This window comes from Seriola aureovittata, chromosome 13, assembly GCF_021018895.1.
Source record: "Seriola aureovittata isolate HTS-2021-v1 ecotype China chromosome 13, ASM2101889v1, whole genome shotgun sequence".
Taxonomy (NCBI): Eukaryota; Metazoa; Chordata; class Actinopteri; order Carangiformes; family Carangidae; genus Seriola; species Seriola aureovittata.
In genome coordinates, this window is record NC_079376.1 from 3,314,757 (window position 1) to 3,341,492 (window position 26,736).

The 26,736-nt window shown below is 42.9% G+C and overlaps 1 protein-coding gene across 1 annotated transcript in view; it reads left to right on the top strand.

Annotated features, from left to right (window-relative positions):
- Positions 1-10,548: 10,548 nt before the first annotated feature.
- galnt16 (UDP-N-acetyl-alpha-D-galactosamine:polypeptide N-acetylgalactosaminyltransferase 16) overlaps positions 10,549-26,736 on the top strand; it is a 36,480-nt gene continuing 20,292 nt past the window's right edge. The window contains exons 1-4 of the mRNA XM_056393296.1: positions 10,549-10,953; positions 20,907-21,088; positions 22,621-22,719; positions 22,821-22,888. Coding sequence (XP_056249271.1) covers positions 10,753-10,953; positions 20,907-21,088; positions 22,621-22,719; positions 22,821-22,888 — 550 coding nt within the window. The 5' untranslated portion in view covers positions 10,549-10,752. The remainder of the gene's footprint in view (positions 10,954-20,906; positions 21,089-22,620; positions 22,720-22,820; positions 22,889-26,736) is intronic.

A 26,736-nucleotide genomic window follows, 5' to 3' on the forward strand; every position in this document is an offset into this window, starting at 1 on the left:
ATTATATATGCTACACAGAACTATTACTTCCTAAGTCAGTTAGGATTTATTAAGTAAAATAATTGAATAATATTTCAAATACATGAAATATTAAATAGTTATTTTAGTTTTTTGTCATAAATTTGACAAGAATTTCTCAATTTTGACTGAATATAATTGTGATTTTCATTTCCATGCATGCTAGTAGATGAAGTAATTTCTATGTGATTATTTAAATCAAAATTATGAAATTGTAAATTTATGCGTAGTATACATAGTTATATATAGTTAGCCCCACGTTTCCAACATTAGTGATGCTAACATATGAATGCACGATTTGTACTTTAGTTTTTCTACAATCTGGTATTTAAATAAAAGATCTGAGTACTTCTTCCACCACTGATTAAATATATTAAATGATCGTTTTTATGGTTAAATGTGAAAGTTATTTTCTTAAATGACAAAGAGCACTTCCTCTTTCTGTGAGTGGCTCCACTCCTTATCTTTCCGTGGACGGTCCAGCATCCCCGTCTCATCTGGAAGCCTTTTTCCCCAGATAGACCCATTATCCTCGGGGGCTGAGGCACCGGAGAATACCCACACTGTTACTTGTCCCGCTAATGGACTTCCTACACTGAGCCGAGCCAGCTGGAGTAACAGAATCACAACAGCTCGACTGCTCAGCAACGCAGTTAGTCACACACACACACACACACACACACACACACACACGGCGGAGTCTGCCAACTGCTCTCTGCACCGGGGCCTCGGATGGATCCCGATGACTCCCCATCGTCTGGGCAGGGAGACAGGATCGAGCCTGAGAACTCGGCCCGGACCGGAGGAATATGTTTGGCTGATAGACGCATCACTGGAGCATATGGAGAGCTCCGACATGATTGTACCGAGGGTCCCATGTGACTTTGAAAAAGCAGAGAGAAACACTGAATAATTCATCCTGCTCCGAATTATTGTAGCTCTCATTTTGAGTGTGTGAGAGTGTGTGTGTGTGTGTGTGTGTGTGTGTGTGTGTGTGTGTGTTTTTACTGGGATGCTGTCATGTCTTGGAATGGTGCGCCAGTGTGCAAATGGAAAAGATGTTCCAGCAAGAGTTTGCCCAGTTTCACCCGGCCCACCTCGGCTTTATGTTCTGCAGAGCTGGCAGGGAGAAAATACCTCCTTGGTTTTTCTTTTTTTTTGACTTTTTATGGAGGACTCGTTTGTATAAAGACGGAGCGAATTACGCTGATGTGATGAGTGACTTTAAGACTCTTGTTTTGTTTGGGTTCTATGAATGGCATCGTCGGTCCGTCCACCGCTTTGTTTCCAGACTGAAATATCTCAACAACCGTGGGATGGATCGCCATGAAATTCAGTTCAGACGTCCACGGTTCCCCAGAGGATGAACCCTGTGACGACTCTGTCGCTCCTTTTGACTTTCACACATCCAATATATGGATGTGACCTCTCGCTCTCCGAGGTCAGAGCGGTGACGGAGCCTTTGCAGTGACGTTTTCAAGATGCGTCACTAGGATGAGAAGTCTGTTTCTTCTCTGAAGTCGCTATTTTAAAAAAATTGCTTCTCTGTGAATTCTTTGTGTTTTTATTCAGCTGTAATCTTTTCATGTTTCTGTACTGCTGTTCCTTTGTAAAGCAGAAGAGCCAGAGATCTTCTGGTTCGGACATTCACGCTTCCAAAGGTCGAATCCTGACTTTGGCGATCCCCGACTTTTCCCTCCGGTGCCGCCACGAGTTGGATATCTGTGGCTTTCTAGTTAAAAAAAAAAAATATATATATATCTCAACATCTCATGGTAAACATTACACCAGCTTAGCATCAGCATGTTAGCACTGTCATTGTTAGCATTCAGCTCAAAGCACAGCACGGTTGAGTGCAGCCTGGCGGTGTTGTTTTCTGTTTCCTGGTGATCCCAGACTCCCACATGCAGACTCAACACTGAGTTTTACAGTTTGAGGGTTGTAGAAAAGCTTTTTCCCCAGAGTTATTCTTTGCTGACAGTCACAGACTAACAGTAACACACACACACACACACATTGACAGCTGGCCTGCATGCAGACTCACAGCTGGGGTAGAAGTGAGGTATTAATACACATGTCTTAGAAAGTAAGAGCGGGAATCATGAAACGCGTCCTTGAGAATCTATTTCTGTGAAAAATGTCTTTGTAAGCATCTGTTTTCTTCTCCTCTTACCTGTTCAGGATTATCTTCAGTGTGATAGATTGTGCTTGAGATGTGTGTTTAGGAGGTGTGTGTGTGTGTGTGTGTATTTGTTCCTAATTCCCCTGTGCTTTGTTATAACGCGGCCTTCGGTGGTTCCCAGTCGCCCGCCTCCGGCACTCAGACAGCGAGGCGGATGTGTTGTCCTGTTTAGTGACCCGGCACTTTGACACGACTCCAGCCGAGTGTGTGTGTGTGTGTGTGTGTGTGTGTGTGTGTTTTATCTCCCCAACAACAAACAGTTCAACTTATTTGCTAATATTTGCTGGTGGTTTAAGTGCGGTTCAGCTCAGGTGAGCCGGCGGTTTGAAAAACACCAGAGGACACAAAAGTGAGTGGCACCACTTAAACAATACGTGTGTGTGTCAGGTCAGTGTACTTTCCTGCTCATGAGTTTCTGCATCCTGCAGCTCCACCCGTCTGCCGTGACTCGCTTGAATCAAACCACAAATGATGTTTTGTTCCGTCGGACGTCAGTGTTTGGAAAAAAGTCTGTATCTCCTCTGCCCGAGTGACTGATTAACAAAACAGTTGCCCTTATAGTAACTTAATGAGGAGATCCATCATGGGAAAAACAACTAGTATGGGCCATTTAGTGTTTGGTGTGATGTCTTACTTCTCCTGCTGGTCGCTAACCAGCAGCAGAGGAGGATAGATGATGGATGTGACGTCATGCTGAGACGGGACTTTGATGTTCAATCACAAACCAAAAAACTTCCTATTAGACACATTTTTCATCCTCAGTAGCTCCGTCGTGGGCGTCTGTATGAAACAGTTTAACGGGGGGATGGAGCGCATCACATAAACTCCTTTTTTTTTTTTTAAAAACTCCATGACAACCGAGCAAATTCCACCCATTGATGAAGAATTTAAGATGCGGTTGAAAAACCTCTGGAAAAAGCTGGTGAGCAGACACGGAGTTAGGATTATTTTGTCAAACTACATTATCATATCCTCTGAAACTGTGTGTCGTCAAGCAGAAGCAGCTGCTTCCTCACAGCAAGTCGACTGAGTACGTCACTTACTCCATATCATGCTCACCTTGAGACTTGAAAGCAAAAATCACATTATAAACATGTTGATATATGTTTTTCTTTTTAATTTCCTAATTTTAACATACACACACACACACACATACATATATATATATATATATATATATATATGTATATATATATATATATATATATATATATACAGTGCCAAGCCTTCCAGATAACACACAGTCCAGTGATAGTTTAATGGTCAGGATTCGGGGATATTAAAGCTAAATTAAAGCAATATGATATTTGTTTTTGCTGCTGTGAAATCATTATTAAGATTAAGTCTGTGATCTCCGTCAGCTGGAAGTTTAACAGCCTCGTCTCAGGCGGCGCTTCGTGCCAGGATGATAGATCTTGGGTGGAGTGTCACTGGAACGTGGCCTAATGCAGAAAGACTTGAGTTTCCCAGAGTGGAGCGTACTGTGAACAGTCCTGCCTCTGGTCTGCAGTGAAGCATCATGGGAAAGCCGTGTGAGTGGACCGCCGCTCACACAGCTTTCCTTTTCCACATCAGGACAGAAGCTCAGATAAACCTGTTCTCGCTGCGTGTCTGCTCCCTGGAACTCTGTGTTAGCATAATACACACACACACACACACACACACACACACACACACGCACATGCACACACACGCACACACACACACACACACACACACGCACACGAGATTGAACTTGTACATCACAGAGCTCGGTGATCACTGGTTACAGCCGAGAGGCGATTGGCTGAGTTTCCACTATTATCATAGTGGAATTCCATTGAGGCTTACGGGATTTTGTGTGTGTGTGCGTGCGTGTGTGTGCGTGCGTGCGTGTGTGTGCGTGCGTGTGTGTGTGTGCGTGCGTGTGTGTGTGTGTGCATTTACCTTTGTGTTTTTCTTCTTAACCTTCTGCAAGATGAGTGTGCAAACATGCATAATGACACTTCTGTGTGTCTTTGTTGTGTGTGTGGTCTTTGCAGGCAGTGAAGTACAGTTTTGTGTGTGTGTGTGTGTGTGTGTGTGTGTGTCTATGTGTGTCTGTGTGTCTGTGTGTGTGCGCGCCTGCAGCAGAGCTTGTTCTGTTTCTCGTAGCCTTTGAGTCTTTTCCTCTGGGTGGGAGATTTTAAAGTACCATAAGTGGCCTGAGGATCAAACCCACGACTTCACACGAGCTTCTCCATGGTCCTGTTACCACGGCGACGATCCACCTGGCAACCGTGACCTCCCGAAGCTGGTCCCCACTTTTCCTTTGGACGGCCCCCAAAGGAAAGAGTCAGCAGCTCTGAGAACAAGAGGGAAACAGTCCTTCACTAAATATCTCTGCGTGTCTGACGGCCGCTCGGAACATCTGAGGTTCTTTTATGAGAACACTCATCGAGCACTTTATTAGGAACACCTGTAGGCTACACCCCAAGCAATTATCAGGGGGGTGGGGGCACGAGGGAGGTCCCAGCCTGTGTTGGGCAGCATCACTTTGCCAAAACCCCAAGAATCCATAGATACCCTTTTTTTTAGGTTCTTGCAAGAATCTGGATCATATTGCTGAGAAATTACCGTCATATATTACGTTTACCTCAGGTCACATGACCGGCCGACACGCCATGTGCCCAAGGTAAACTCTGAATTTGGAGCCATCGCCCCAGACTCATGGAATAAGCTCCAGAGCATTTTAGAAATAGAAAGTTTTATGAATTATCCACGTTTTAGAAACAAGATTTTAAACCTGTGTGTGTGTGTGTGTGTGTGTGTGTGTGTGTGTATGTGTGTGCGCGCCTCTGTGTGCGTGGGCATGGGCATGCTGGGATTTCTGTGAATGTCTTTGTTTGCTTTTCTGGATTCACCATTTTGGCACAGTCGTCTGAAATACCAGCAGTGATTCTCGGCAGAACTAAAAGGCTGGTGTCGGTCTTTGAGAGTGTCTATACACACACACACACACACACACACACACACACACACACACACACACACACACACACAAACACTCACGAGAAGATACGAAGCTTCATCTATTCATCTATCTACAATTTTTGCGCTTCTAAGGATGATAAAAATCCCTGTTGGGAAATTAACTTTTTGAATTCCTCAAAGACAAAAAGGTCAAAGGTCAAAGGTCACGATCAGGGGAAAAACCCTGGAGCTGGTCGCAGCAGAATACACAGTCGCCCACACACACATTCCTCATAACTGTCGCCCGTTTGACAATTTCAGTGCAAACGACTTCTGCTCACAGCTGCTTTCACATCGCCCTGCGTGTTCGATGCTCTTTAGCCACGTTAGCTTGTGCGGCTTTATCAATAATGGTATTGATCAGTGCACCACTTTGGTCTAGACTGAAAATATACCAAACAACATGCTGGATGGGTTGTCATGGATTTTTGTCCAGACACTCAAAGGATGGATCTTCGTGATGTTTCTGATTGTTTGATTTTTCATATTCGTGGTTTGAAATGAAACATTGATCCTTCCTTTGTGTCGTACCTTGTTTCCTTCGTCACTAAGTTTCCTCCAGTGGAAAGTCTGAGCTGCAGAACCTCTGGGCCAGAACTGATTTATTATCAACTTATCAACATGTACAGCTTCACACTTTACGACACGTTTGTCCGTGAGTTATTAGCACCTTCAGTTAGTTACTGACATTTCCTGTCGACTCATTAGAGCTTAAAGGAACTGCAGACTTGATGCTTATTTCTCTTTATTAATGACTAATAAACCAAAAACAATCAGTGACGGTCGGATAAATGTTTTACAACCTGGCAACCCAAACATTGCTCTCGTTAATAATCGATTATAATTGATCTATAAAGCATCGAAAAATCATTTTATCAACATTAAACGAAGCGTGGGAACTTGTCGTTGTTATTATCACCAGTAGTTTTACTGTTGTTTGTATTTGTCATCATTTAATTGACCTTGTTTTGCATTATGATGTAACGTTAACTCGAGTGGAGCCCAGGGAGAGTAGCTGGTACCTTGGTGGAGGGGATCCAAATAAATAAATAAATAAATACACATGAACAAATCCATCAGTTTCCTCTTTATAAAGGATAATGAGGATTATTATTAAGTCGAAGGACACAGTGCTGATTTCTGTAGAATCATGACTTTATCACCATCAGCCGGCTTTTCTGTTCTAGTTCCCACCCGGTTTATTTAACTCTGGAGACTCTCCCACTTTTTCCCTTTTTTCCCTTTTTTTTTTCCGCTGTCGACATGGGAACGTGGAGCTTTGTCTTTCCATGAGTCTCAGGAGAGGGTCTGTGGACGCGAGCGGTGGCCTGAGCCATCGTTTCCTCTCTGCACCCACTAATCTTGACATTAGCGAGGCCAGTTCAGGGCTGGGTTGCCAGGTCCTGAGATTTAAAGGGACTTCAGAGGAGGGGAGCGTTCCCAACAAAGCTGCCAGTACCAACACCCTCCCTGTGACTGCAGCGGGCTTTCACCCCCCCCATCCCCACCCCCCCTCGTCTGAATATGTAGAGACTTCTCCCTCCCGGCTTTTGGGGGCATCACTGTCTCTCCCGCAGATAACAGTGACAGCATCAGCGAGAGAGGCACAGCCCTGTCCCTACCAATGAAGACAAATATCTCCCAGCCTTGAGCCAGATGTGGCCGTGACCCCTGTGACCTTCCCATCTCTGTGTACACGGGCTGGATGCGGGGCAGATCACGTTGGCTGACGGCTCTCTCCGTGACGGGGTGGAGGAGAGGGAATAGACGGCTTACATGTATAATGAGATTAACCTCCAAGTGCAAAGCTTCAGAGAGACAGCAGACACAGCCGAGAGATCTCTGCCCTGCGGCTCGTTAAGACTATTTGATTTTTACATACACTTACATTGTGGTAATTAAATTAAACGAAGGGGAAAAGCCGCTCGTTACATGCAAACGATTTGTCAGATATAAAAATCTAACCTGGGAGATTTTTTTAACATCGTACTTGCTCACGCGCCATTTTCATGTCTGGGTCTGTTTTGTTTCTGGCTGTGACGTGAATCTTACTCCTGAAGATAACCGGTGAAATATAAGCACCAGGATGTCGCATCGGCAGCCGGGGAGTTTGATATAAAAGTGATTCTCGGTAATCTACCGTAAAACATCCGCAGTAAATCTAATCAGGTGTTCACACATGTCACAACATATAACTGAGGATATATTTTTATCCTATTATCCTTCGACAAAGTTGATTTTCATACTTTGTTCTGCTTCTCAGGCCTGGTGTTACTCCTTCATTCACATCCAACGACCCGAAGCTACAATTTTATTACTTTTACTAGAACTTTTACTGCACACCCTCTTTGTTTGTCTTGTTTTCTTTGGGCTAAATTTGTTCCTTTTAACTCGCTTTCTAGACTCAACCTTTTACACTAACGTTTGATAATAATAGAAGAAGAAACCGATCAGAGAGCCACTTCAACACTGACAGCGGCCTTAATAGACCAGGATGCATTGTGGCAATACAAGACGTCGTGTTACTGGATGCGAGTCTCAAACTTTACCATTGAGCAGCTGATAATATCTTAAAAAACTTTACAGATCAAACATTAATAGGAACCGATGCTGGGTTGCCAGGTTGTGCAAAATGTCTTCTCTTGCTGCTTGTCCTTTGCGTTTAATCATAAGCAGTTACACATGTTGGCAGACCATTAATAAGTGCTTAATCATGTGTTTATTAAATGGAGTTTGGGCCAGATTCTCTGCAGCACTTTTCCAGATGATAAACGGTCGAATCTTTTTTTTTTTTATTCCTGCACGGCGGCGGCGGCGACAGTCAGAGCAGCAGCCATATTGTTTTTGTGTTCTCACACTCTCGTGGACACGATATCTCAGTAACACCTCGACGGAACTTCTTCAAATTTGGCACAAACGTTCACTAGGACTCGAGGATCAACTGATTAGATTTTGGTGGTCCAAGGTTAAAAGGTCAAAGGTCACGGTGACCCCAGAAAATGCAGTTTTGGCCTTGTGAATGCGATATCTCTGTAACGCCTTGAAGGAATTTTTCTTCAAATTTGGTAAAAAAAAACGTTCACCTGGACTCGAGGACGAACTGAATAGATTTTAGGTGGCGACATATCGAAGGTCAAAGGTCAAGGTCACTGTGACTCACTCAAGACTTCACAGTAATTATGACACACAGAAATGGTTGATATTTTTTATGACTCTGGATAAACAGGCACGTGACCTGAAACTAGTCTGAGTGGCGGAGGGATACGACCACGAGGAGGTGATTTATCTTATAACTGATGTATAGAATTGTAGTAAATGACCTCGTCACTATTAATAAAGCCACTACTATAAAGCCTTTGTAAAGGAGGCTGTGGTAAGTGCTACTCTTCACTGAGGCGCTTTAAAACAGAACGTTGGTATAGCAACCAATTAAAGTTCCTATGTTTCATCACAAAGTAATTGCTTGAATGCATCACAGATTAATGATACAACAGCGTGCAGCTGCGGATGGATTTTTCCTACAGCTATTGATTTCACCGTACTCGGCGTAGTCTCTCCCCTGCTGTCTCTGGATCAGGTTTCTTTATGCTTATGTTTCTGATGAGGGAAAACTTGGCGCTCCTAATCCCTGATGTTGTTGTGGTGGTGGTGGTGGAGGTGGTGGGCCCAGCTGTGTGGACGCCTCACACACTCACAGTATACACTCTCACTGCTGTTAGGTGGGGTTGGATGAGCTCATACTGTGGACTGTTTTTATGTTTCTTCAAGGAGAGAAGGAATAAGATGAAAATTTTCAGCCTCCTCAGCTCTGTTATGCCTCGGGGGTGTTATTGCTCTGCTCTGATTTCTTTGCAGGTCTGTGCAGCCGTTTAAAGGCTGTTATGGATTTCTGGAGAGGGGTCCTCTCAGTCTAATGTATTCAAACTTTTATTTTATTTTTTTAACTCCTTGGATTTATTCCTACACTGAATAAGTCATAGTTGCAGAGGTCATCTAAGCAAATCCAGAATTAACTCAGGAGGAGTTGAATATTCATGGAGCTGGTTCAAAGACTGCAAAGGCATCTTTCTTCTTCATGATCAATTCAGCTGCATCGCTTAATTTCCTCCGAGTGAGCTGGAGGCTCTTGATTTAAATGCATAATTTAAAATGCATAGGCAGAATAATGAGTCTTCTTATACACTTTGAATAAATATGTTGCAGTAAATGTGCAGATTTCATTTGGACTCTGGCCGACGAGGAGGGGGGGGGGGGCAGTATGGAGGAAATTAAAGGGTCAGTTCTGTCAAATTAACATATTTTCTCATTTATGCAGCCTCACACATTGTTTTAGTTTCATTTGCTCAAGTTTTAATTTGGGTTTTCAGCGAAACGACTTTCCACAGAGCATGTTGACAGTGAGGCCTGTGGCTCATTCTAATGTGTGATATTGTTTCTGGAGAGAGATGCTGCTCTGGAATATTTTAATTGTCATTTGCCAACGCTTCAGGGCTCCACAAATCAAATTCTGTTCACATCCGATGTACGAAGGTGGAGGCAGAAATCCTGCTCAGATACAAACATCTCAGGTTTCTGTTGTCAGCTGACAGGAAGGAAACTTTCTAAACTTTAATCAAGGAAACGATTCGATTAATCAAAAACAAATATATTCATTAATTGCAGCCATATTCCCCCATAAACCATAAGACAGAAGATGCACTAAGATACTCACTGAAGTAAAAGTAAACACAAACTTGAAATACTTATATACTAAATATTAAATACTATTTGGATTCTGACTTTAAACTCAGAGTCACGTGTGGCCCTAATCCTCTTCCGTACATCTGAAATGTGACCACCACCACACACACTGGTTTTTGTAAGAGCTGTAAAAACCACTGGTTTAATCTTCACCAACGTGTTGTGTTTCTGCAGCTTGTTCTCCTGCAACATCCATGTGCCAAACCTTCATCTCATAAGCAACTAAAGCTCAGATCAGTGCAGGGGAGTGAAAATATATACAAGTTGGTGCTTAAGTACTTGAGTAAATGTACTTAGTTACTTTCCTTATTCCTACTTATTACACAAGGCGGTTTAAACCAGGGGAAGGTCTTTGTGTTTTAAAGGGGAAAGATATAAAGACAAGCGCGATGTTAACGCGGGATTGTTTGACACGCAGCGGGAGTGAGAGCAGAGGATCATGTGGATCAGAGGTGGAGAAAGTGGAGACGTGAAACAAACACGGTCTCAGCTGCTGGATGCAGATTGGACATCCTCTCCGCTCTGTAGCCAGTAGATGGATGATGGGTGTGTGTGAGTGTGTGTGTTTTGTGTAGGGTGGGGGTGGGGGTGGGGGGGTGTGTGTGTGGGTGATATGACTCGGCGCTAGGACCTTGGCTCTGTAAGTGCGCAAATCCCAGCAGAGAGGCAGCGCTCCGGCAGAGGAGCCTGTTCGCGGGGAGATAGAGGTTGTCTGTCTGCGCTGCGATTCAACCCATCACCGGCGGGGAGGCTGCACCTTCCGCCGCGGACGGACCTGAACCAGCCGGGCTCGCCTCCGGAGCCCTCCGTATGGGCTCACCATGCGCAGGATACGGGCCAACGCCATCGCGATTCTGACCGTCGCGTGGATCCTGGGGACGTTTTATTACCTGTGGCAGGACAACAAGCCGCCGTCGTCGCCGTCGTCGTCGGCGTCGCAGACCCGCAGCAGGAGCCATGGGCAGAAGGTGGTCCCCGGTCGGCTGGAGATCCACCGGGACGACAGGACCATCCCGCTGATAGTGAGTGAGCGCGGCTGCTGGGGGATAAAGGGAAAGGGAGGGGGGGGGGGGGGGGGGACGCTGCGCACGGCGCTGTCGCTGAAGGCGCCGAGCTGCAGGAGAGTGTGTGCTGCATGTTGATGTGCATGTGTGTGTGTGTGTGTGTGTGTGTGTGTGTGTGAAACCTGGGATGATGGAGTTGGACTGGTGGTGGTGGTGGTGGTGCACAGCTGGGTGTCACGGCAGGAACGCGCTGCTTTTGACGGACACGTACCATCGCCTCCACCACCACCGTCCTCCACCTCCTCCTCCTGTGCGGCCACACCAGTCATCTCCAGGCTGTGGAATCAGCAGCCCGCTTACACCTCTGTCTGTCGGTGTTTTCCTGCCTTTCCGTGCCCCCCCCCCACCCCCCACCCCACCCCACCCCACCCCCGAGCCAGAGAGGAACCTCAAGCACCCGTAAGAGGCTTTCCATAAGTCCTGCGCGTCGTGCGCAAACGCCTTGTAAACCACATTATGCTGAGACCTTCCTTGGATTGCACATGTGAAGTGAAAAACACGGGCTTTCGGAGCAAGAAGAGGCATCCGTCCTCTGCCCTCCTCTGCCCCCACAGTCTGTCATTACAGGCCTGTTTCAGTCGGGTCAGGTCTGAATCCGCCTGGCGTCGCCTGCGCCAGGAGAGCGGTGAGAACGGGCTGTGGTGCACGCTGGGAGTGTAGGTGTGGTGGTCGCCAGGCTCGGCTTGGCAGCAACCTTTCCGCACGGCCCGAACAGAGAGAATGCTGGGACTGTTTCTGGGTCCACGCCAGCTCAGATGAGCAGATCTGCTCTACTTGGCTTCAGGGGTTTCTGCTGCATGAAGTGTGAAGAGACACTGAGACCTGTAGCTTGAGCTTGGAGTCTGAGAGTGAAGAGGACTGAGCTGCTGGAGGCAGAATAGATCAGTCCATTGACAAAAACAAATAATCAGTGGTTGTTGCGACCTTTTGCAACCTTTAAATCTGTGTGAAATTCAAATGAAAAAGTGGGTTTTGTTGCGTTTTAAAGAGAAACACATCACAATATTAAATATTTACTGGTTCAAGCTTCTTAAATATGAGAATATTCTGCTTCTCTGCTGCTTTACATCGTTGAAAACTGAATATCTTTGGGTGGTTGGACATTTTCTTGACTATATGATCAACTATTAAATGGTTATAATGGTTATTTTCATTATCGATTGATCGTCCGATTACTGTCTTGATTAACCGATTAATCGTTTAAAGTATAAAATGACAGAAAATAGTTAAAAATGCTTCTTACAGCTCAAGGCGACGCATTCACATGCTTATTTTATTAGAGCGTTGGTTGGTCTGTAATGTATGATCATCGAAACCTCATATTTAAGAAGCTGGAACCTTGAGAAATGATTAAAAAAAATGATTCCATCAATCAACTAATCAGCTAATCATCACAGCTCTAGAGTAAATGCCACTAATTTGATTATTTGAATCCAGTGTGCACAACTTTTCAGCCTGATAAAAGTCTGTGACTGTAAACGTGAAGGTAAATCTCGTTAAATTTCTATGAGAATATGAGATTTTCATGGGGGGGAACAATGTGGTTCTTTGTTTTCCCTCTGCAGCTGCTTACAGCTATACGACCGCTCCACAACCGAGCTGCCAGACAAATCAATTAAACATGTATATCCAATTGTATTTCTAGGAGACGAGGACTGTTGAGGAAATGCAGCTCACTGGAGCCTTTTTTCACAATTTACTAGACCAATGAAATAGTCTCAGCTGTGGCCGAGGACGTGCGCCAACATGTTGGGATGTTTCACCCCCCCGGCAGAAGAGAGAATCATTAAAACGCTGTTCACAGGATTAAATAATTCAAGGGCAAATGGCAAACGGTGGAGCTGTTGTGGCATTTCTGCTACTGAAGCTGAAACCGTGGTTTTTGCATCAGTGTGTGAACGCCGGCCAAGAGTGTGGTGGCGTTTCGGGAAGATGCGTGCAAACAAATATGGAACCACTCTGAATAATCCGATTGTGGTGGGGAAAAAAAGAAAAGGGGGTGTTTCATCTCTGCAGGGAAGTTGCCGGAAACTGCAACAAACATCACCTCTAATCAGATCAGTCTTTGAACTGTACACTTTGAATATGATCTTTTTTTTTTTCTTTTTTCTGATGTAATCTTGGATTTGCTCAGCGAGGTCGTTGACCTTTGTCACCAAACTGAGATTTCCTCGCTGTAGTTTGTTCAGGTAATGTGACCCGGAGCTCGGAGGCTGCCAGCTCCACACGACAGGGTCCAACAGTTCAACCACTCCAGGCTGCTGCAGAGAGAAATCGCTCTCCCTCTCTCTTTTTGTCGTTCCTTCTGTCCTTACCTCCTCCTTCCTTCTTCCGCTCCTTTCCTTTCTCTCTTAACTTCTCCTCCTTCCTTCTTCCTCTCCTTTCCTTTCTCTCTTAACTTCTCCTCCTTCCTTCATTCCTCTCCTTTCCTTTCTCTCTTAACTTCTCCTCCTTCCTTCATTCCTCTCCTTTCCTTTTATCTCTTAACTTCTCCTCCTTCCTTCATTCCTCTCCTCATATTCTCCCTCTTTTTGTCATTTCTTCTGTCCTCTTCCTTCCATCTTCTTCTTTATTTTATTCTACTCTCTTAAAAAATACGTTGGCTCAACTTAAAAAAAAACAATTTAGCCATTATTGAGTAAATCCCAAAAGACTTTTATAGTTAGACCAACTCAATTACTTTAGTGATGCTTTGTCATCTAAAAGCTTAATTAAGGTGAACCAACTTAATTTTAATTAAAAAGTTTTGGTGACATTAAGTGACCAAATTACTTCATTTACTAGATACGCCACAAGTTGTACTAACTTAATACCTCTCTATTGTTAAGTGAAGGGGAAAATGTTGCTGCACAATCGATATATATTTAAGTTAAGTCTTAAGTTTTTCTACGTTTTCATTTTGACCAACTTCTTAAAATACGTTAAACAAGTACATGTAACAAACTTAAGTTTTTAAGCTGTAAAAAGTCTTGATTTTAAGTTTTACTCACTAACACCATGAATCATTTCTTCCTCTCCTTTCCTTTTTTAACTTCTCCTCCTTCCTTCATTCCTTTCCTCATATCCACCCCTTCCTTTCTTTCCCCCATAAGTCCGTTCATTAGCAGCATTTGATTCACTGATGACATCATCTGTGAAATGTGTTTGCACCGACTCCACCGACTTTTTTTTTCTTCCCCTCCTTCATTTCCTCTGCTGAGTGGTCTCATTTCCCAGCAGCACTCTTCCCACAGCGACAGTGTGTGAACGCCGCTCTCTGTCTAATTCTATTTGAACCTTCACATCAGCGGTAATCAGCGGCCTCTCTCTCTCTCTCTCTCTCTCTCTCCCTCTCTATCTGACCTGCACATCTGCCGCCGTGGCCTGAACATCAGCAGTGGACATGTGGACCGCAGAGCCACGTCCAGCCAATCACTCTGTCAGTTCGTCTTTATCCTCGGCTTTCATGCGATGTCACGGCTCCCATGTGTTTTCTAAAGCACAGATGAGACCAAAAGATTAGGAGAAGCTTGTCATATTTTTAATCTATTATTTGACATTGAGTAGCTGTCAGTGCTCAGCTCAGGCCGCTGGGTTGGGCGCCCAGACTTTTAGACCCTTTTTTCTTTCACTAACCTGGCAACGTGGATGAAGCATGTGACCATATAAACAGTTCATGAGAGAATTGGGTTAAATGAGCTCTCAACAGTCTTGTTTGAGCTCAGATTAGCTACATTTTCCACTAGAGTAATGCACACAAAACTTGGACGACATTGTAAAGAGAAAAAAGTCACTGATGCCGAAACCGTTTGGGAACTTTTATTAGCTGCACACATCATCACTTTTTGTCATGTAAAAACCCTGAAAACATGAATTTCTAACATTAACATGCATCATCAGGAACTGTGAAACAATCCAAGTTAAAGTTCATAAAAACACATCCATTAATGAATTATTTATGATTAAGAGTTTAACTTCAGCTAATGTGTTTCTACAGCTCTGTGTGGGCGTTGTATTTGATCGACAGCGGCATGATCACGCAAGCAAATGACCCCATGTTAAATCGTGTTTGAATCCTGCTTCCTGCTCGGCCCAGAGAAATTCATGACACCACATTTTTCCATCTAATCTGGACCCGGCTCAAACGAGAAATAAGAGGAAATACAGAATGTGAAATGATCTGAAGTGTAACAGCTTTGGCAGAAAACTGTCTTAATGTCTCTTCTGGGCTGGATGTAAACAGATCATAACTAGGACTCAAACCCGCAACATCACCACTACACGATCTGATATGATGTGTGTCCTCGGTGGGACCTGGTCATCTGTCATCACAGACTCAGAGCCGCGGCGCCGCTTCATCTCCAGCCAATCAGGCAGATTTGACTTTTAAGTGATTTGTTGAGTCTTTTTAAACTGGGCTTGAAAAGAGGCAGCGGACACGTGTTCGTCTCCCAGACGAGATTCATATTTAATTCAGTGGACCGAGCCACAAAGTGCCTCCTGTTATTTCTGTCTTACTATCCTCCGAGTGCCGTTTTCTGTATTTAATCATCATGATACTTTTGGATTACCAAAGGATGTAAGGTTTTGGAAGGAGGTCTGGACTATAAAGAGTAAAACACCTTTTCTATCTAATGCTGCTGGTGAAACTGGCTCAGATGAAATGTAGGATACAGTTGAAGAAATAACCTTTTAATCGTATGAAGCCAGATGAGCGTAAACTAATCACATAACTAAAAATGTTAAATATACTCTTCAACCACTTGTTCCACTCTTCCTCCATTTGTTGTCCTGGCCTGACTCTGTCATCTTCTTGCACCCACTTCCTGTCAGAAAAGATGAAACTGCTCGAATGACTAGTGATAAATATAGACGTTTCCCTGCTCGTGTCCTTTCCCAGGTCCTGAATTCCTGTGCACCGGCTTGTCCATCAGATCATACAATTAAATACGTGTGAAGCTGTATGATTCTAATGGGGTTTTGCTGTGATGGATATTTAATTTATACACTGATAACAGCTTGTGAAATGAGATGAGTTTTCTATGTTTTGCTTGCGGAGGAGCCGTGTTGTTAGACATATCTTTACATAATACGCAATAAGTAATTAGATGTAAAGAAGATAGAAAATTGTATTTCTTATTTTTTGTCGTCAAAGATGCTCCTGAAGTAGCAGAGTGAAGTCAAACATGTTGGTCATTTCACAGATGATTTGATTGACTGAACCGTACACTGAGGTCAACATGGTTAGATAACTTCACATGCATTCCACTGACATCCGGCTGCAGATGTCACCGTGCAGCCTGCACAGACTTTCAGTCACATATAATGATGCCATGAAGATGTACTGATTTGTGCCCAGATCTTATACTGCTGCTCATATGTTCGTCAGCATAAATGTGCCCACATGTCAGACAGTGATAGTAAACCTTATGTTTAAATGCATGTACATATTGGATGAGGTAGAGAACAGTATGATTAATGCACTAGCAGTAACTTTACTGGTACTGTTTGATTTTTATTTTAAATAAAACAAAATGAAGTTAAGTAAATCCAGTTAAAGAAATACTGATAATACAACTTCATATGTAACAAGATTAAAAAAAAAAAAGCGTTTTACGATGCAGCATGAAACACCCGGATATAAAGTGTAAGTAGTAAAAGTGCCAGAACGAGCAGCAGCTGCTGCTATAAGCCCGTTGGCACAGGGTGTAAGTGAGAGTTATAAGATGCTAGACAGGTGCACGTAAAATATAATATCATCAAATACAGAAGAATTTCAGGAAAGAGACAAATGTAAAGAAAGAAGATGAACTGATCTTTTGCAGTGTAGAAATACTCAGACACAAGTATAAGAAATGATATATACTTAAAATACCAAAAGCAAAAATACTCTTTATTTAGAATGGCCCATTTCAAAAATAATATACAGTGTGTTATTGGATTATATTGATTCTTACATCGCTTTAATATTGCAGCTGTTAAGATGGAGCTAACTTTAATTACGTCATATTCTGCTGGGTAGCTTCCCTTATGGATTCCCCCCAGGGATCAATAAAGTATAATCCTAATCCAAAATACTACATCATACATTATATGTTGATCATATTTTGTATTATTAATCTGAATCTGCAAAGTAACTGAAGTTATCAAATAAATGTCATGGAGTAAAAGTAATAGCACAGTGCTTGAGTAAATGGATTTACTTTAACAATTCATTCACTGAATCAAATAAAATAATAAAAAATGTATATAAAATAACATAAAAACCTTGGTATAATAAGTTATATATACTGTATTAAATAAATAGATTAATTAATAAAAATAAAAAACTATAGAAATACCAGCCTGTACAGGTTGGTGTTGAATTATGGGTAGCCTGTAGCTATGCCGTTGTTAAGCTAGCTGGTTTATAGCGTCTATATTAGCATACGTTTGCTTTACTTTTACCAACCTACAGCGGGTTTTCTGTGATCTGTGGTAAATTATGCGGTTGTCGCCTCCACGGTAGGATGATCTGATCAAACAAAGTGTGTTAGTTTGTGTAAATCAGCCCCTTAAATGTGTGTGTGACGAGCTTTTGGCTAAAGTGCAGGAGCTAATTTAGCTGCTAGCGGTGAGACAGGCGGGGGTTAGACGATTCAAACCTGCATTAACTGCTGTTTTGCCCTCTTAAAGCGGCTGTAGTCACTATTTTTTATAATAACACAGTATCAAGTGACATAATGATGAATTGACAGTGAATTATCTCCTGAATCTGTAGCTCTCATCAGCTCTACAGAGGTGATAATGAGTTTCTGCTCATTGTTTATTTGTCCCGACCACACCTTCACTATTCAGGTTCACTCTCACTGATTCTCATTGTGTAGAAACTCTAAAAATATATATATATATATATATATATATATATATATTAAAAACCCCCAGCTGAACTCTTCCTGCTCCCAGCACCAGGCTACAGACACAGTGAGGTGAACTTAGTGGAGCATGTAGCAGCTAAAGAGCCACATATTTCTCTCAGGAGTTGGTGGAGACCAAAGCCAGAGCTAAAAGAGACGAAATATGAGCTTACATTCATCTGGTGGACACAAAAATGAAAGACAGGGTGTGTATAGTGAGAATTATTATACCTTTAGATTAGTGGATTCATAGTATCCCACAATGCACCGTGTCACTAACCAAGCAGTATATGTATGTACCATCATGCATTGGGCTCGTGCTGAAAGAAAGAAAACAGTGCAGAGAAAAACACCCCCAACTATTTTCTGACTTTTTACAGAGCTAACATTTAACCTAGAAAATAATAATAATCAAGTTATTGATAAATTATGAAAATAATCTTTTGCAAAATATACAGCATAAAGCCTCAATCTCAGCTTTGAAGCCAACATAGACAAGAAGTCCTTAAGCTACTACATGGACCAGGTGGTGTAATCTTCCGTCAGCTTCTCTTCCCAAGGTGAAAACTGAACTTTGAATCTCAGTAGTAGTCTAGTCGAGGCTTCGTAGCGTGTAGTGAATCGGTTTTAATGATAGACTGTGAAAAATTGTGTACAACCAATGGTCACTAACCAAGTAATATACTTCATTTTGCCAATGAGCTCTCTATTGTCAGTGAGTGAGATTGACTGCTGGATGTGTAAATAAGCACCTGTTTAAAAACTTCATTATATCAAATGATAAGGTGGTAATATGTTAATATGTGTTCACACGTTCAAAAAACACAACATTGACATATTAACACATTTTTAAGATGATATCACGAACATGTCAGCAGACAGTCTAACAGGTATTTTACGCCTCCAATAGAACCAGAGCAACTTCAGCATTCATTTGGAGTCATGTTTCTGGCCACCTGGGGATTTAAGTCTAATATTCTGGGTACTTTTAGCTCTGTTTTGGGTCTCCACCATTTAAATTCTCCACTGTGTTCACCAGTCAGCCTCTAGCTGCGTCCGTCTGCTGTTTGGTGCTGGGTTTTAGTAGAGCTTTAAGTCTGTGACGTGAACAGTGATATCAGATCGCTCTCTCTCTCTCTCTCTGTGAGCCGAGCGCTGCAGACGTGTTTGTGTGTGAATCTTTGAAACTTTCGGGGGGGGGGGGGGGTGGAGCTTCTCCCCTGGAGAGACTGAAAATGAGATCACTCTCACCTGAACCTGCTCTTCTTAATCCTCCATCTACACCGGCTTTTAATAATGCAGCACAGAACAAAGCCTCTGCCTTTCTTTTTCTTTTTCTTTTTTTTTCTTCTTCCATCTGTCCATCTTGCTGTTGTTCCTCTTTGATGAGGGCTTCTCTCGTGCCTCTATGTATTCATCAGCTGTTTTAACCTCCCGCTCACCCACCCCAGGCTGCCAGCGAGTGTTAAACCTCCTTGCAGGGGGAAAATTCATTAATTACTGAGGATTTATCGACTGTGTATTCTGATTTGATGAGTTTCCATCCCATTTTGTTCTGTTAGCACTGACACGGTGACCTGAATAATAAAATAGCATTTAAGTTTGAATCATTTGGCTGATACGTTTTTCTTCAGACTGCTTTAAAGGTTCGTGCGATTGAAGGCTAAATTAGCAGAGGAGGCGTTGGACATGGGTGAAACAGCTGACTGGTTGATGTGGCCCGCCGAGGCTTAATTAAAATAATAAGCCACAATTTTGATAATCTATGAATTGTATAACACATCTGCACATGCTCCCAAAGCTGTTTCGCTTCTCACATCTTATATCATTGTAAATTTGAATATCTTTGAAAGCTCATTCTTGCCCCTGAAAACAGAAGCTTACAATTATTTTCCATCATTGATTATTCTTTAAATTATTATTTTTTGATCAGTTGATGAATTGTTTAGTTTATAAAATGTCACAGAATAGCGAGAGTCAAAGAACAAATCTTCACTCTGTGTGTTTGGTCCCAAAACTCAATGATATTCATGTTGAAACAAAGAAGGAAAATATCCAGTTTGATGAAGCTGCAGTAAGTGAACGCTTCAATTAATAGTTTCAGCTCTTGTGGTTTGAAAAAATAAAAACCCTTTACTAGCTTTTTTCAGGGCTTTCAACCACATCTCCTGGTTTGCAGCTGAATATTTCCAGGTTTTAGGATTTTACGTCAAACAAGACAAGAAGCGATTTTCTCACTATTTTCTGACATTGTATGAATCTACATTTAATTAAGAAAATAGATAAATAATACAAATCAAGTGATTAGTCAATTATGAAAATGATCCTTTGTAAAAATATACAGCATAAGCTTTAAAGTTTTCAGAAAAATGGAAATTTTAAGGTCTACAATCTGCAGAGGAAGATCATGTGATATGATCAAAAGCTCCAGAGCAGCTACTCCATGGACCTGGTGGTGTAGTGTTCCCGTCAGCTTCTCTCTCCAAGGTGAAAACTGAACTCAGAGTCCAGTCTAGTCTTTCCAGCGAGTGGTGAATCAGTTTTAATTGGAAATAATAGAATAGTGTTTGTGTTTTATTTCTGTTTCCACTTCAGTCGAAGGTTCAGTCGGTCTTTTCCAAAGATCTGTGACCTGAAGGTTTGTGAAATTCATTCAAAACCAACAGCGGGATTTAAAAAGACGTGCGCCGCCTCTCCTCCTGAGCAGCTTATTATTAACACACACAGCTCAGATACGAGGAAGCTGCACTGAGCCCGTCCGCGGTAATAATGGAGGTGTCAGAGGAAGAGCTTGTTGACAGAAGTGATGGCGGCGAGAGAGCAGAGTGTTGACACCGAAAACCAACTCGTGCTGATGTGTGTGAGAGACGATTTGTGTTTGTATGTCACAACATTCATCATTTATTCTTCCTTTGAATTCAATTTTTTACCGTTTACTCTGCGTCGTCATCGCCGCCGAGTCTCACCTGTTGATATCGCCCCTGTTTTTCTGGCTGATGCGAGACTGTAAACACACCCTCGCCGTGTCCTCCGCAGGTGACCCAGCCCCCGCGGCCCGAGCAGCAGGGCCAGCTGCTGGGCGGCTTCGATGAGAAGGCCTACCTGGCGGGGAAACAGCTGAAGCCGGGGGACGACCCGTACAGAGAGCACGCTTTCAACCTGCAGGAGAGCGACCGGCTGGGCAGCGAGCGAGCCATCCGAGACACCCGACACTACAGGTGAGCGGGGTCACAGCCGCGGCCCAGGTGCTGTCTGTCTGCTTTGATCTGCACAAGTGGATCAGGGACTAATCTGAAGCTCAGGCTGCACGTGGATTTATAGTGGTTTAGGAAACTCTGTCTCATACACTTGCAGGTAGTTTAAGGGTCAAATAGGCCTCACCTGACCTGTGCATCCTGGATCCAATCACTTCCACGCAGACACAATATAAACACTTAGTTTGATACCAAGAGGCTTATTTTGAAGAATTGGAAACCGGTTTCTAAGACAGAGGATGGTGAAATGAATTCCTCAGCACCTTCAGAAAAACATAGAATAAAATAGTCTTTTAAAAGATTGAGGTCCGTTTATGGACAATTTGAATAAAGACACAGACTTAAAACTTATATGACGTACCTGCATGTGATTTTTGCGGCATCTTTATGCATTTCATGAAATTAAATCTGCAACTTTTATAATATATTACAGTTTTTCTAACTGCATAATCGATTTTGTCATTTTTTAAGCAAACATTTATCTTTTTCCAGCTTCTCAGATATAAAGATTTGATGCTTTTCTTTGTTACACACGAGAGTAAACCAGATATCTTTGGACTTTAGTGTTAGACTGAAGCATTTCAGCTTGTGCCCCATTCAGACTCCATTTACCTCAAAAGTAGGTGGTTGTGCTGAAAACTTTGCTTCTACGTGACTTTGAAAACTTCTGAAGGCGTCGTCTTGTTCTTCGGGAAACAGTTCATAGATTCATCGATAATGAAAATTGTCATTAGATGCAGATCTAGTGTTTTCTGAACCTGTATTTTTGGGTGGCAGGTTGGCTGTTACTCAACAACGTCCTGGAAACAGTTCCACAGAGAAATAAAATTACAGGAACAGACATAAGTGAGTCATAAACAGAACAACATAACAGACAAACAACAAGGTACAAACTCCATTAAAGCAGCTGGAAGCCGTTAAAAGACAATTATACAATAGCTGTGTTTAGTAATGAGACGAGTTCATATGAGTTTATACAACAAAGTCATCAACTCACATGGAAACTCAAATGAGAGAAAAAGAAATGAAACACAAGAATAAACTTTAACTTACCTTCTTTTCTATGAAGCCAATCATTTTATTTCTTGTTGTTTTTCTGCAGTAAACAAACAGTGAATTAATTGCTGCACAACAACAGAATCAGTGATGTGCGATATTTCATCCTCATGCTTTCTGACCCGGGCTCAGAGCTCCCAGCAACAGGTAGCAGATTAAAGCAGAGGGTCAGAAATCTCGGCAACCGTTGCCAGGCAACCAGCTATTTCCATGTCACTACAGCGGCAATGCTGAGGCGACTCCAAAAGGGTACGGCCGCTAATCACAGCTGCCCAGCACCCTGCCCAGTGTGTGTGTGTGTGTGTGTGTGCGTGTGTGTGTTCAGTGACTGGATGTTTCTGTGTGCGAGACGACTGAAAAATGTAACACACACACGTGATTTCTGAAGAGAGGGAAGTTAAACCCGCTCACACTCTGTGTTATATTCGTCCCCTCTGCAGATGCGCCTCTGTGAATTATGACGCCGACCTCCCCTCCACCAGTATCATTATCACTTTCCACAACGAGGCTCGCTCCACTCTCCTTCGCACCATCAAAAGGTAATGAGGTCGAACATAAACGGTCTGATTAGACGGCAGCAATAACACTGACTCATGTTCCTGCCCTCTCGTCTCCATCTCTCTCCTCCTCCCTCCCTCAGCGTCCTGATGAGAAGTCCTCCATCTCTGATTCAAGAAATCATCCTGATAGACGACTTCAGCTCTGACCGTGAGTTTCTCTTTTACTTGCTGCCGGTTAAAGCTGAAAGCCAAGCCAAGCACAGGTTGTTTCTGGGAGTTTGAGAGTTTTTAAAGCAGCTTTAATCAATATTTTTATATCAACAATGGATCACGTGACTACTAGTATGTGAAAGGTGCAGTGGCGGAATGAGACACTTAATTTTACCGGGAGATTATGAGGCGTAGCGGCTCACCTCATAATCCTACGCCTCCTGCTGTGTCAGTGTCTTTCAGCTCATCGTTTTGGTTTTTACGGCCTTTACAAACTTTACTGTTCCAGCTCTCTCTCTCTAACTCTCTCTTCATTTGCAGCTTTAATACTTCCCCAAAAAAAGAGAAACCTACTGCACACTACCACACAAAGTTGGCAACTAGCTGGTGAACAGCAGCCAGATGTTTCAGACCAAAAACAGAACTAAAAGTAAAGTGACTATTTGGGCTTTAATTCTCCAGTTGGCCTCATAATCGCCTCTAAATGAACGATATTATGTTGCTGGACGTGTAAACAGCTTTAAAGCGTTCACCATATCAACTTAAAAGGTGGAAAACAGATAATGTGTCAGTGGATAAAAGGACAATATGTTAGTCTTGTGTTTCCGGCTCGTTTCTTCCCGCCCAGTGCGGCTAAAAGAAGTTAAATTGGGTTTAAATGAGACTGTTTTTGTCACTAGCCGGAGGAGTCCTGCGGTTTAGGGGTGAAAGCGCTGTCTGTGAACGCCTCATCTCTCCGCCGTCGCTGTTTAACAAAGGCATAAAATCCCCTAAAGGATAATGTAAGAAAAATGATTTACAGTGCTGGCAGTGTGTGGAGAAGCCTTTGAAGCAGCATCATCAGGAAGACAGACACGTTTACAGACAATTAAATGAAACAGGGAAATTATTAATGAATTAATGATTAAAATAATAATAAAAAATTCCCTCTGAGGTTGTGGCTGCACTGAAGGAATTTGGGCTCGCTACCTGTAATATATTAAGTCTGGGCGCCAGGTGGTGCCAGCTCTTATCACTCTGCCATCTGCTGTAAATATGTGGGATGCAAATGTCAAAGGAATATTCCAGCAGAGGAGAAAGGCCCAGTAAGAGGAAAATGTAGGCGGAGGATAATGTCAAGAGACCGGACAATCAGACACTGATTCAGAGGTGAGAGCGTCCGGAGGATTTGCTCACGCCATGACAAGCTGCTCACTCTTCATGTAGAAGCAAATTAGCAGTTTAATTAACCTTGACATCAATAAAATGAGGAGGTGAATCAGTTTAATAGCACCATAAAGAGCGGGGTTATGTTTTTATTCAACTGACCGGGGATTGTGAAACTATAGGATAACCACGTTTTTCTTTTGTCAACAGTCAGCAGGAGAATTACATGAGCTCATGCTTCTCACTGTCCACAGCGCTTTCTGTAATTACCAACACATGCATCTTCTATCTGCGGGAACAGCACAGCGACCTACATTCACTGTTGCACACACACACACACACACACACACACACACACACACACTCACACACACACACATATATAGATGCAGACACACTCGGAGGTGTCATAGCTGGCCAGACATGTAAACAGCAGTGTCTCAGCAGCAGCAGCAGCAGCAGGAGCGCTATTAGCTCACTAATGCCTCGTTGATTCTCCCTCTGCTGCTGCTGCCAGTCTACCTGCACCACGACGAAGCTGCTGCACCAACACGCTCTGAATTATCCCGTCTCTGCCAAAATGCCCTCGGGCAACACTTTTAGCATCATCTCTGTTACGGAATTTCAATTTTCAGTGTTAATTATCATGTGAAAACACACTTTGGTTCCAGTCGGTGGCTTTGACTCGAATAAGCCTCCCATCCTGTTCCCTCTTGCTCCTCTCCGTCGTCTCCCCGTGATGCCGCTTCCTAAAGCTGTGTTTTATTAAAAGCCTCCGTTCTCCCACGCTAAGAAAAATAAAATAAAGCTGCCGTTTAAAGCAGGATGTCGAGCATGTTCTCTAATATCCAAATCACTACATGATGTTAGACGAACACGGATTATTTCTTGGAGATTGTTCACACAACTTCAACGAGATTATGTAAACACATTGCAAAATACAGTCCATAAATTAGATAGATAGATAGATAGATAGATAGATAGATAGATAGATAGATAGATAGATTAGTTTAATTCATTTTAAAATGAGTCGTGTGATTGACAAGTTCATAAACTAAAGCCAAATATTCAAATGTCTGTTTGTGGTGATTTTCAGGTCATGTGACTGATTGATGTCGGGTCTGAGATTTCTAATGTTACATCGATGTTGGTTTGTTTGAAACCATTTAACGTCCTTATTCAGTTCTCTCAGAGCGCAGTGTTTCCCACGTTCAACTTCTTAACACTGCAAATACGACAATGTTGAAATACCCGAGAGTTAATGAGGCCAACAACAATATAACTCATGGAGGATTAGACAGAGTGGCTTGTTTTTCTTATTGTATAGTTTTCACATGACTCGAAACACTGATAAAACGCGATACGACACGGAGAGTTAAGACGGAGCTGCTGTGTCCAGAGTGCAGGTGAAGTTCAGCCAAGGGGTGAGAGTCGAGCTGATTGGTCGATAGATGTGACCTGGCAGGCAGACATCGAGAGGAGGTGGAGGTGGCGGTGGGGGATGTTGGTCAACAGCGGGGGGAGGGGAGCCTCCTGCCTTAGTGTAATCCTGTTAAGGCTCGCCTTAATCATAAGGACACCATCCTTAATCAAGGACAGTGATCTTAACAGCAAGTCCAGACGGCAGCATGTGACTCCAATAGTGTCGGGACGAGAATACACTGCAGTAACCACGATGAGATAAAGTTAACAGTGCGCTATTGTGGCAGTTTGGGTCAAAGAAATGAATTGAATTTAAAAGGAAGTTTAAAAAAAAAAAAAAAAAAATCCACCAAACTGCAACTTTGGATCCACTGTTTTTAAATTTGATAAATTCATGCGTAGAATATGTTAACATATCCCTTTTCCAGTTTTCATCAGCTTAGAGTAGTTTATATAGTTCCAGCATTGCATCATGGGAAAAAAAATCAAAAACCAAAACCAAAATCTTAAATTTTTGTAAGTAGTCTTGTATTTTTGTTGTCCTCTGTTTAGTCCTTTTTTTTCCTGTGTAAACGTACTTTATATTCAAATTATGCACAGTATGCAGTGACACGCATGTAAATATAGAAAGTATGCAAGCACTTACTTATGCATATGCACGCACACACACACACACACACGGACACACACACGGACACAATCTGGCTAAAAGTATACAACATCTGCTCAGTGGGTGTGACCTCTGACTTTGTGCTCTTCTTCACTTCACACACACACACACACACACACACACACACACACACGCACACACACACAAACATACACACGCACACACACACACACACCAGCTGTCCCCTCTGTAGGAGCACTCCCGCTCTCACATAGACGACAGCTTAAATGCAAACAAACAGGTTTGTACACACAACAAATTTAATGAAACAGGATTACAACTTGTCCTGCTCGCTCCTGTCAACATATGGCCGTACCGCTGCTCGGGGGGGGGGGGGGTGTTGAGGGTCTGCTTGATCTACCCACAATCCCTTAGCAAGATCACACTCACTCTCGGCTGCTAATGCTAATCCTCTCAAGCTCGTGTGTTTACCTGTGTTTGTGTGCTGATTGTGATGTCCCTCAACAAAAGGCCTGCGCCAGATATTGCTCATGCAGGAAAAGGCAGCGGATGAAGGGGACCGAGCTGCTCGCTGGGTTTGTTTATGGAAAATGGATTCTGAATTGAATTATCCAGTGAGATGAAGCTCTTATGTTTGAATCACTCTG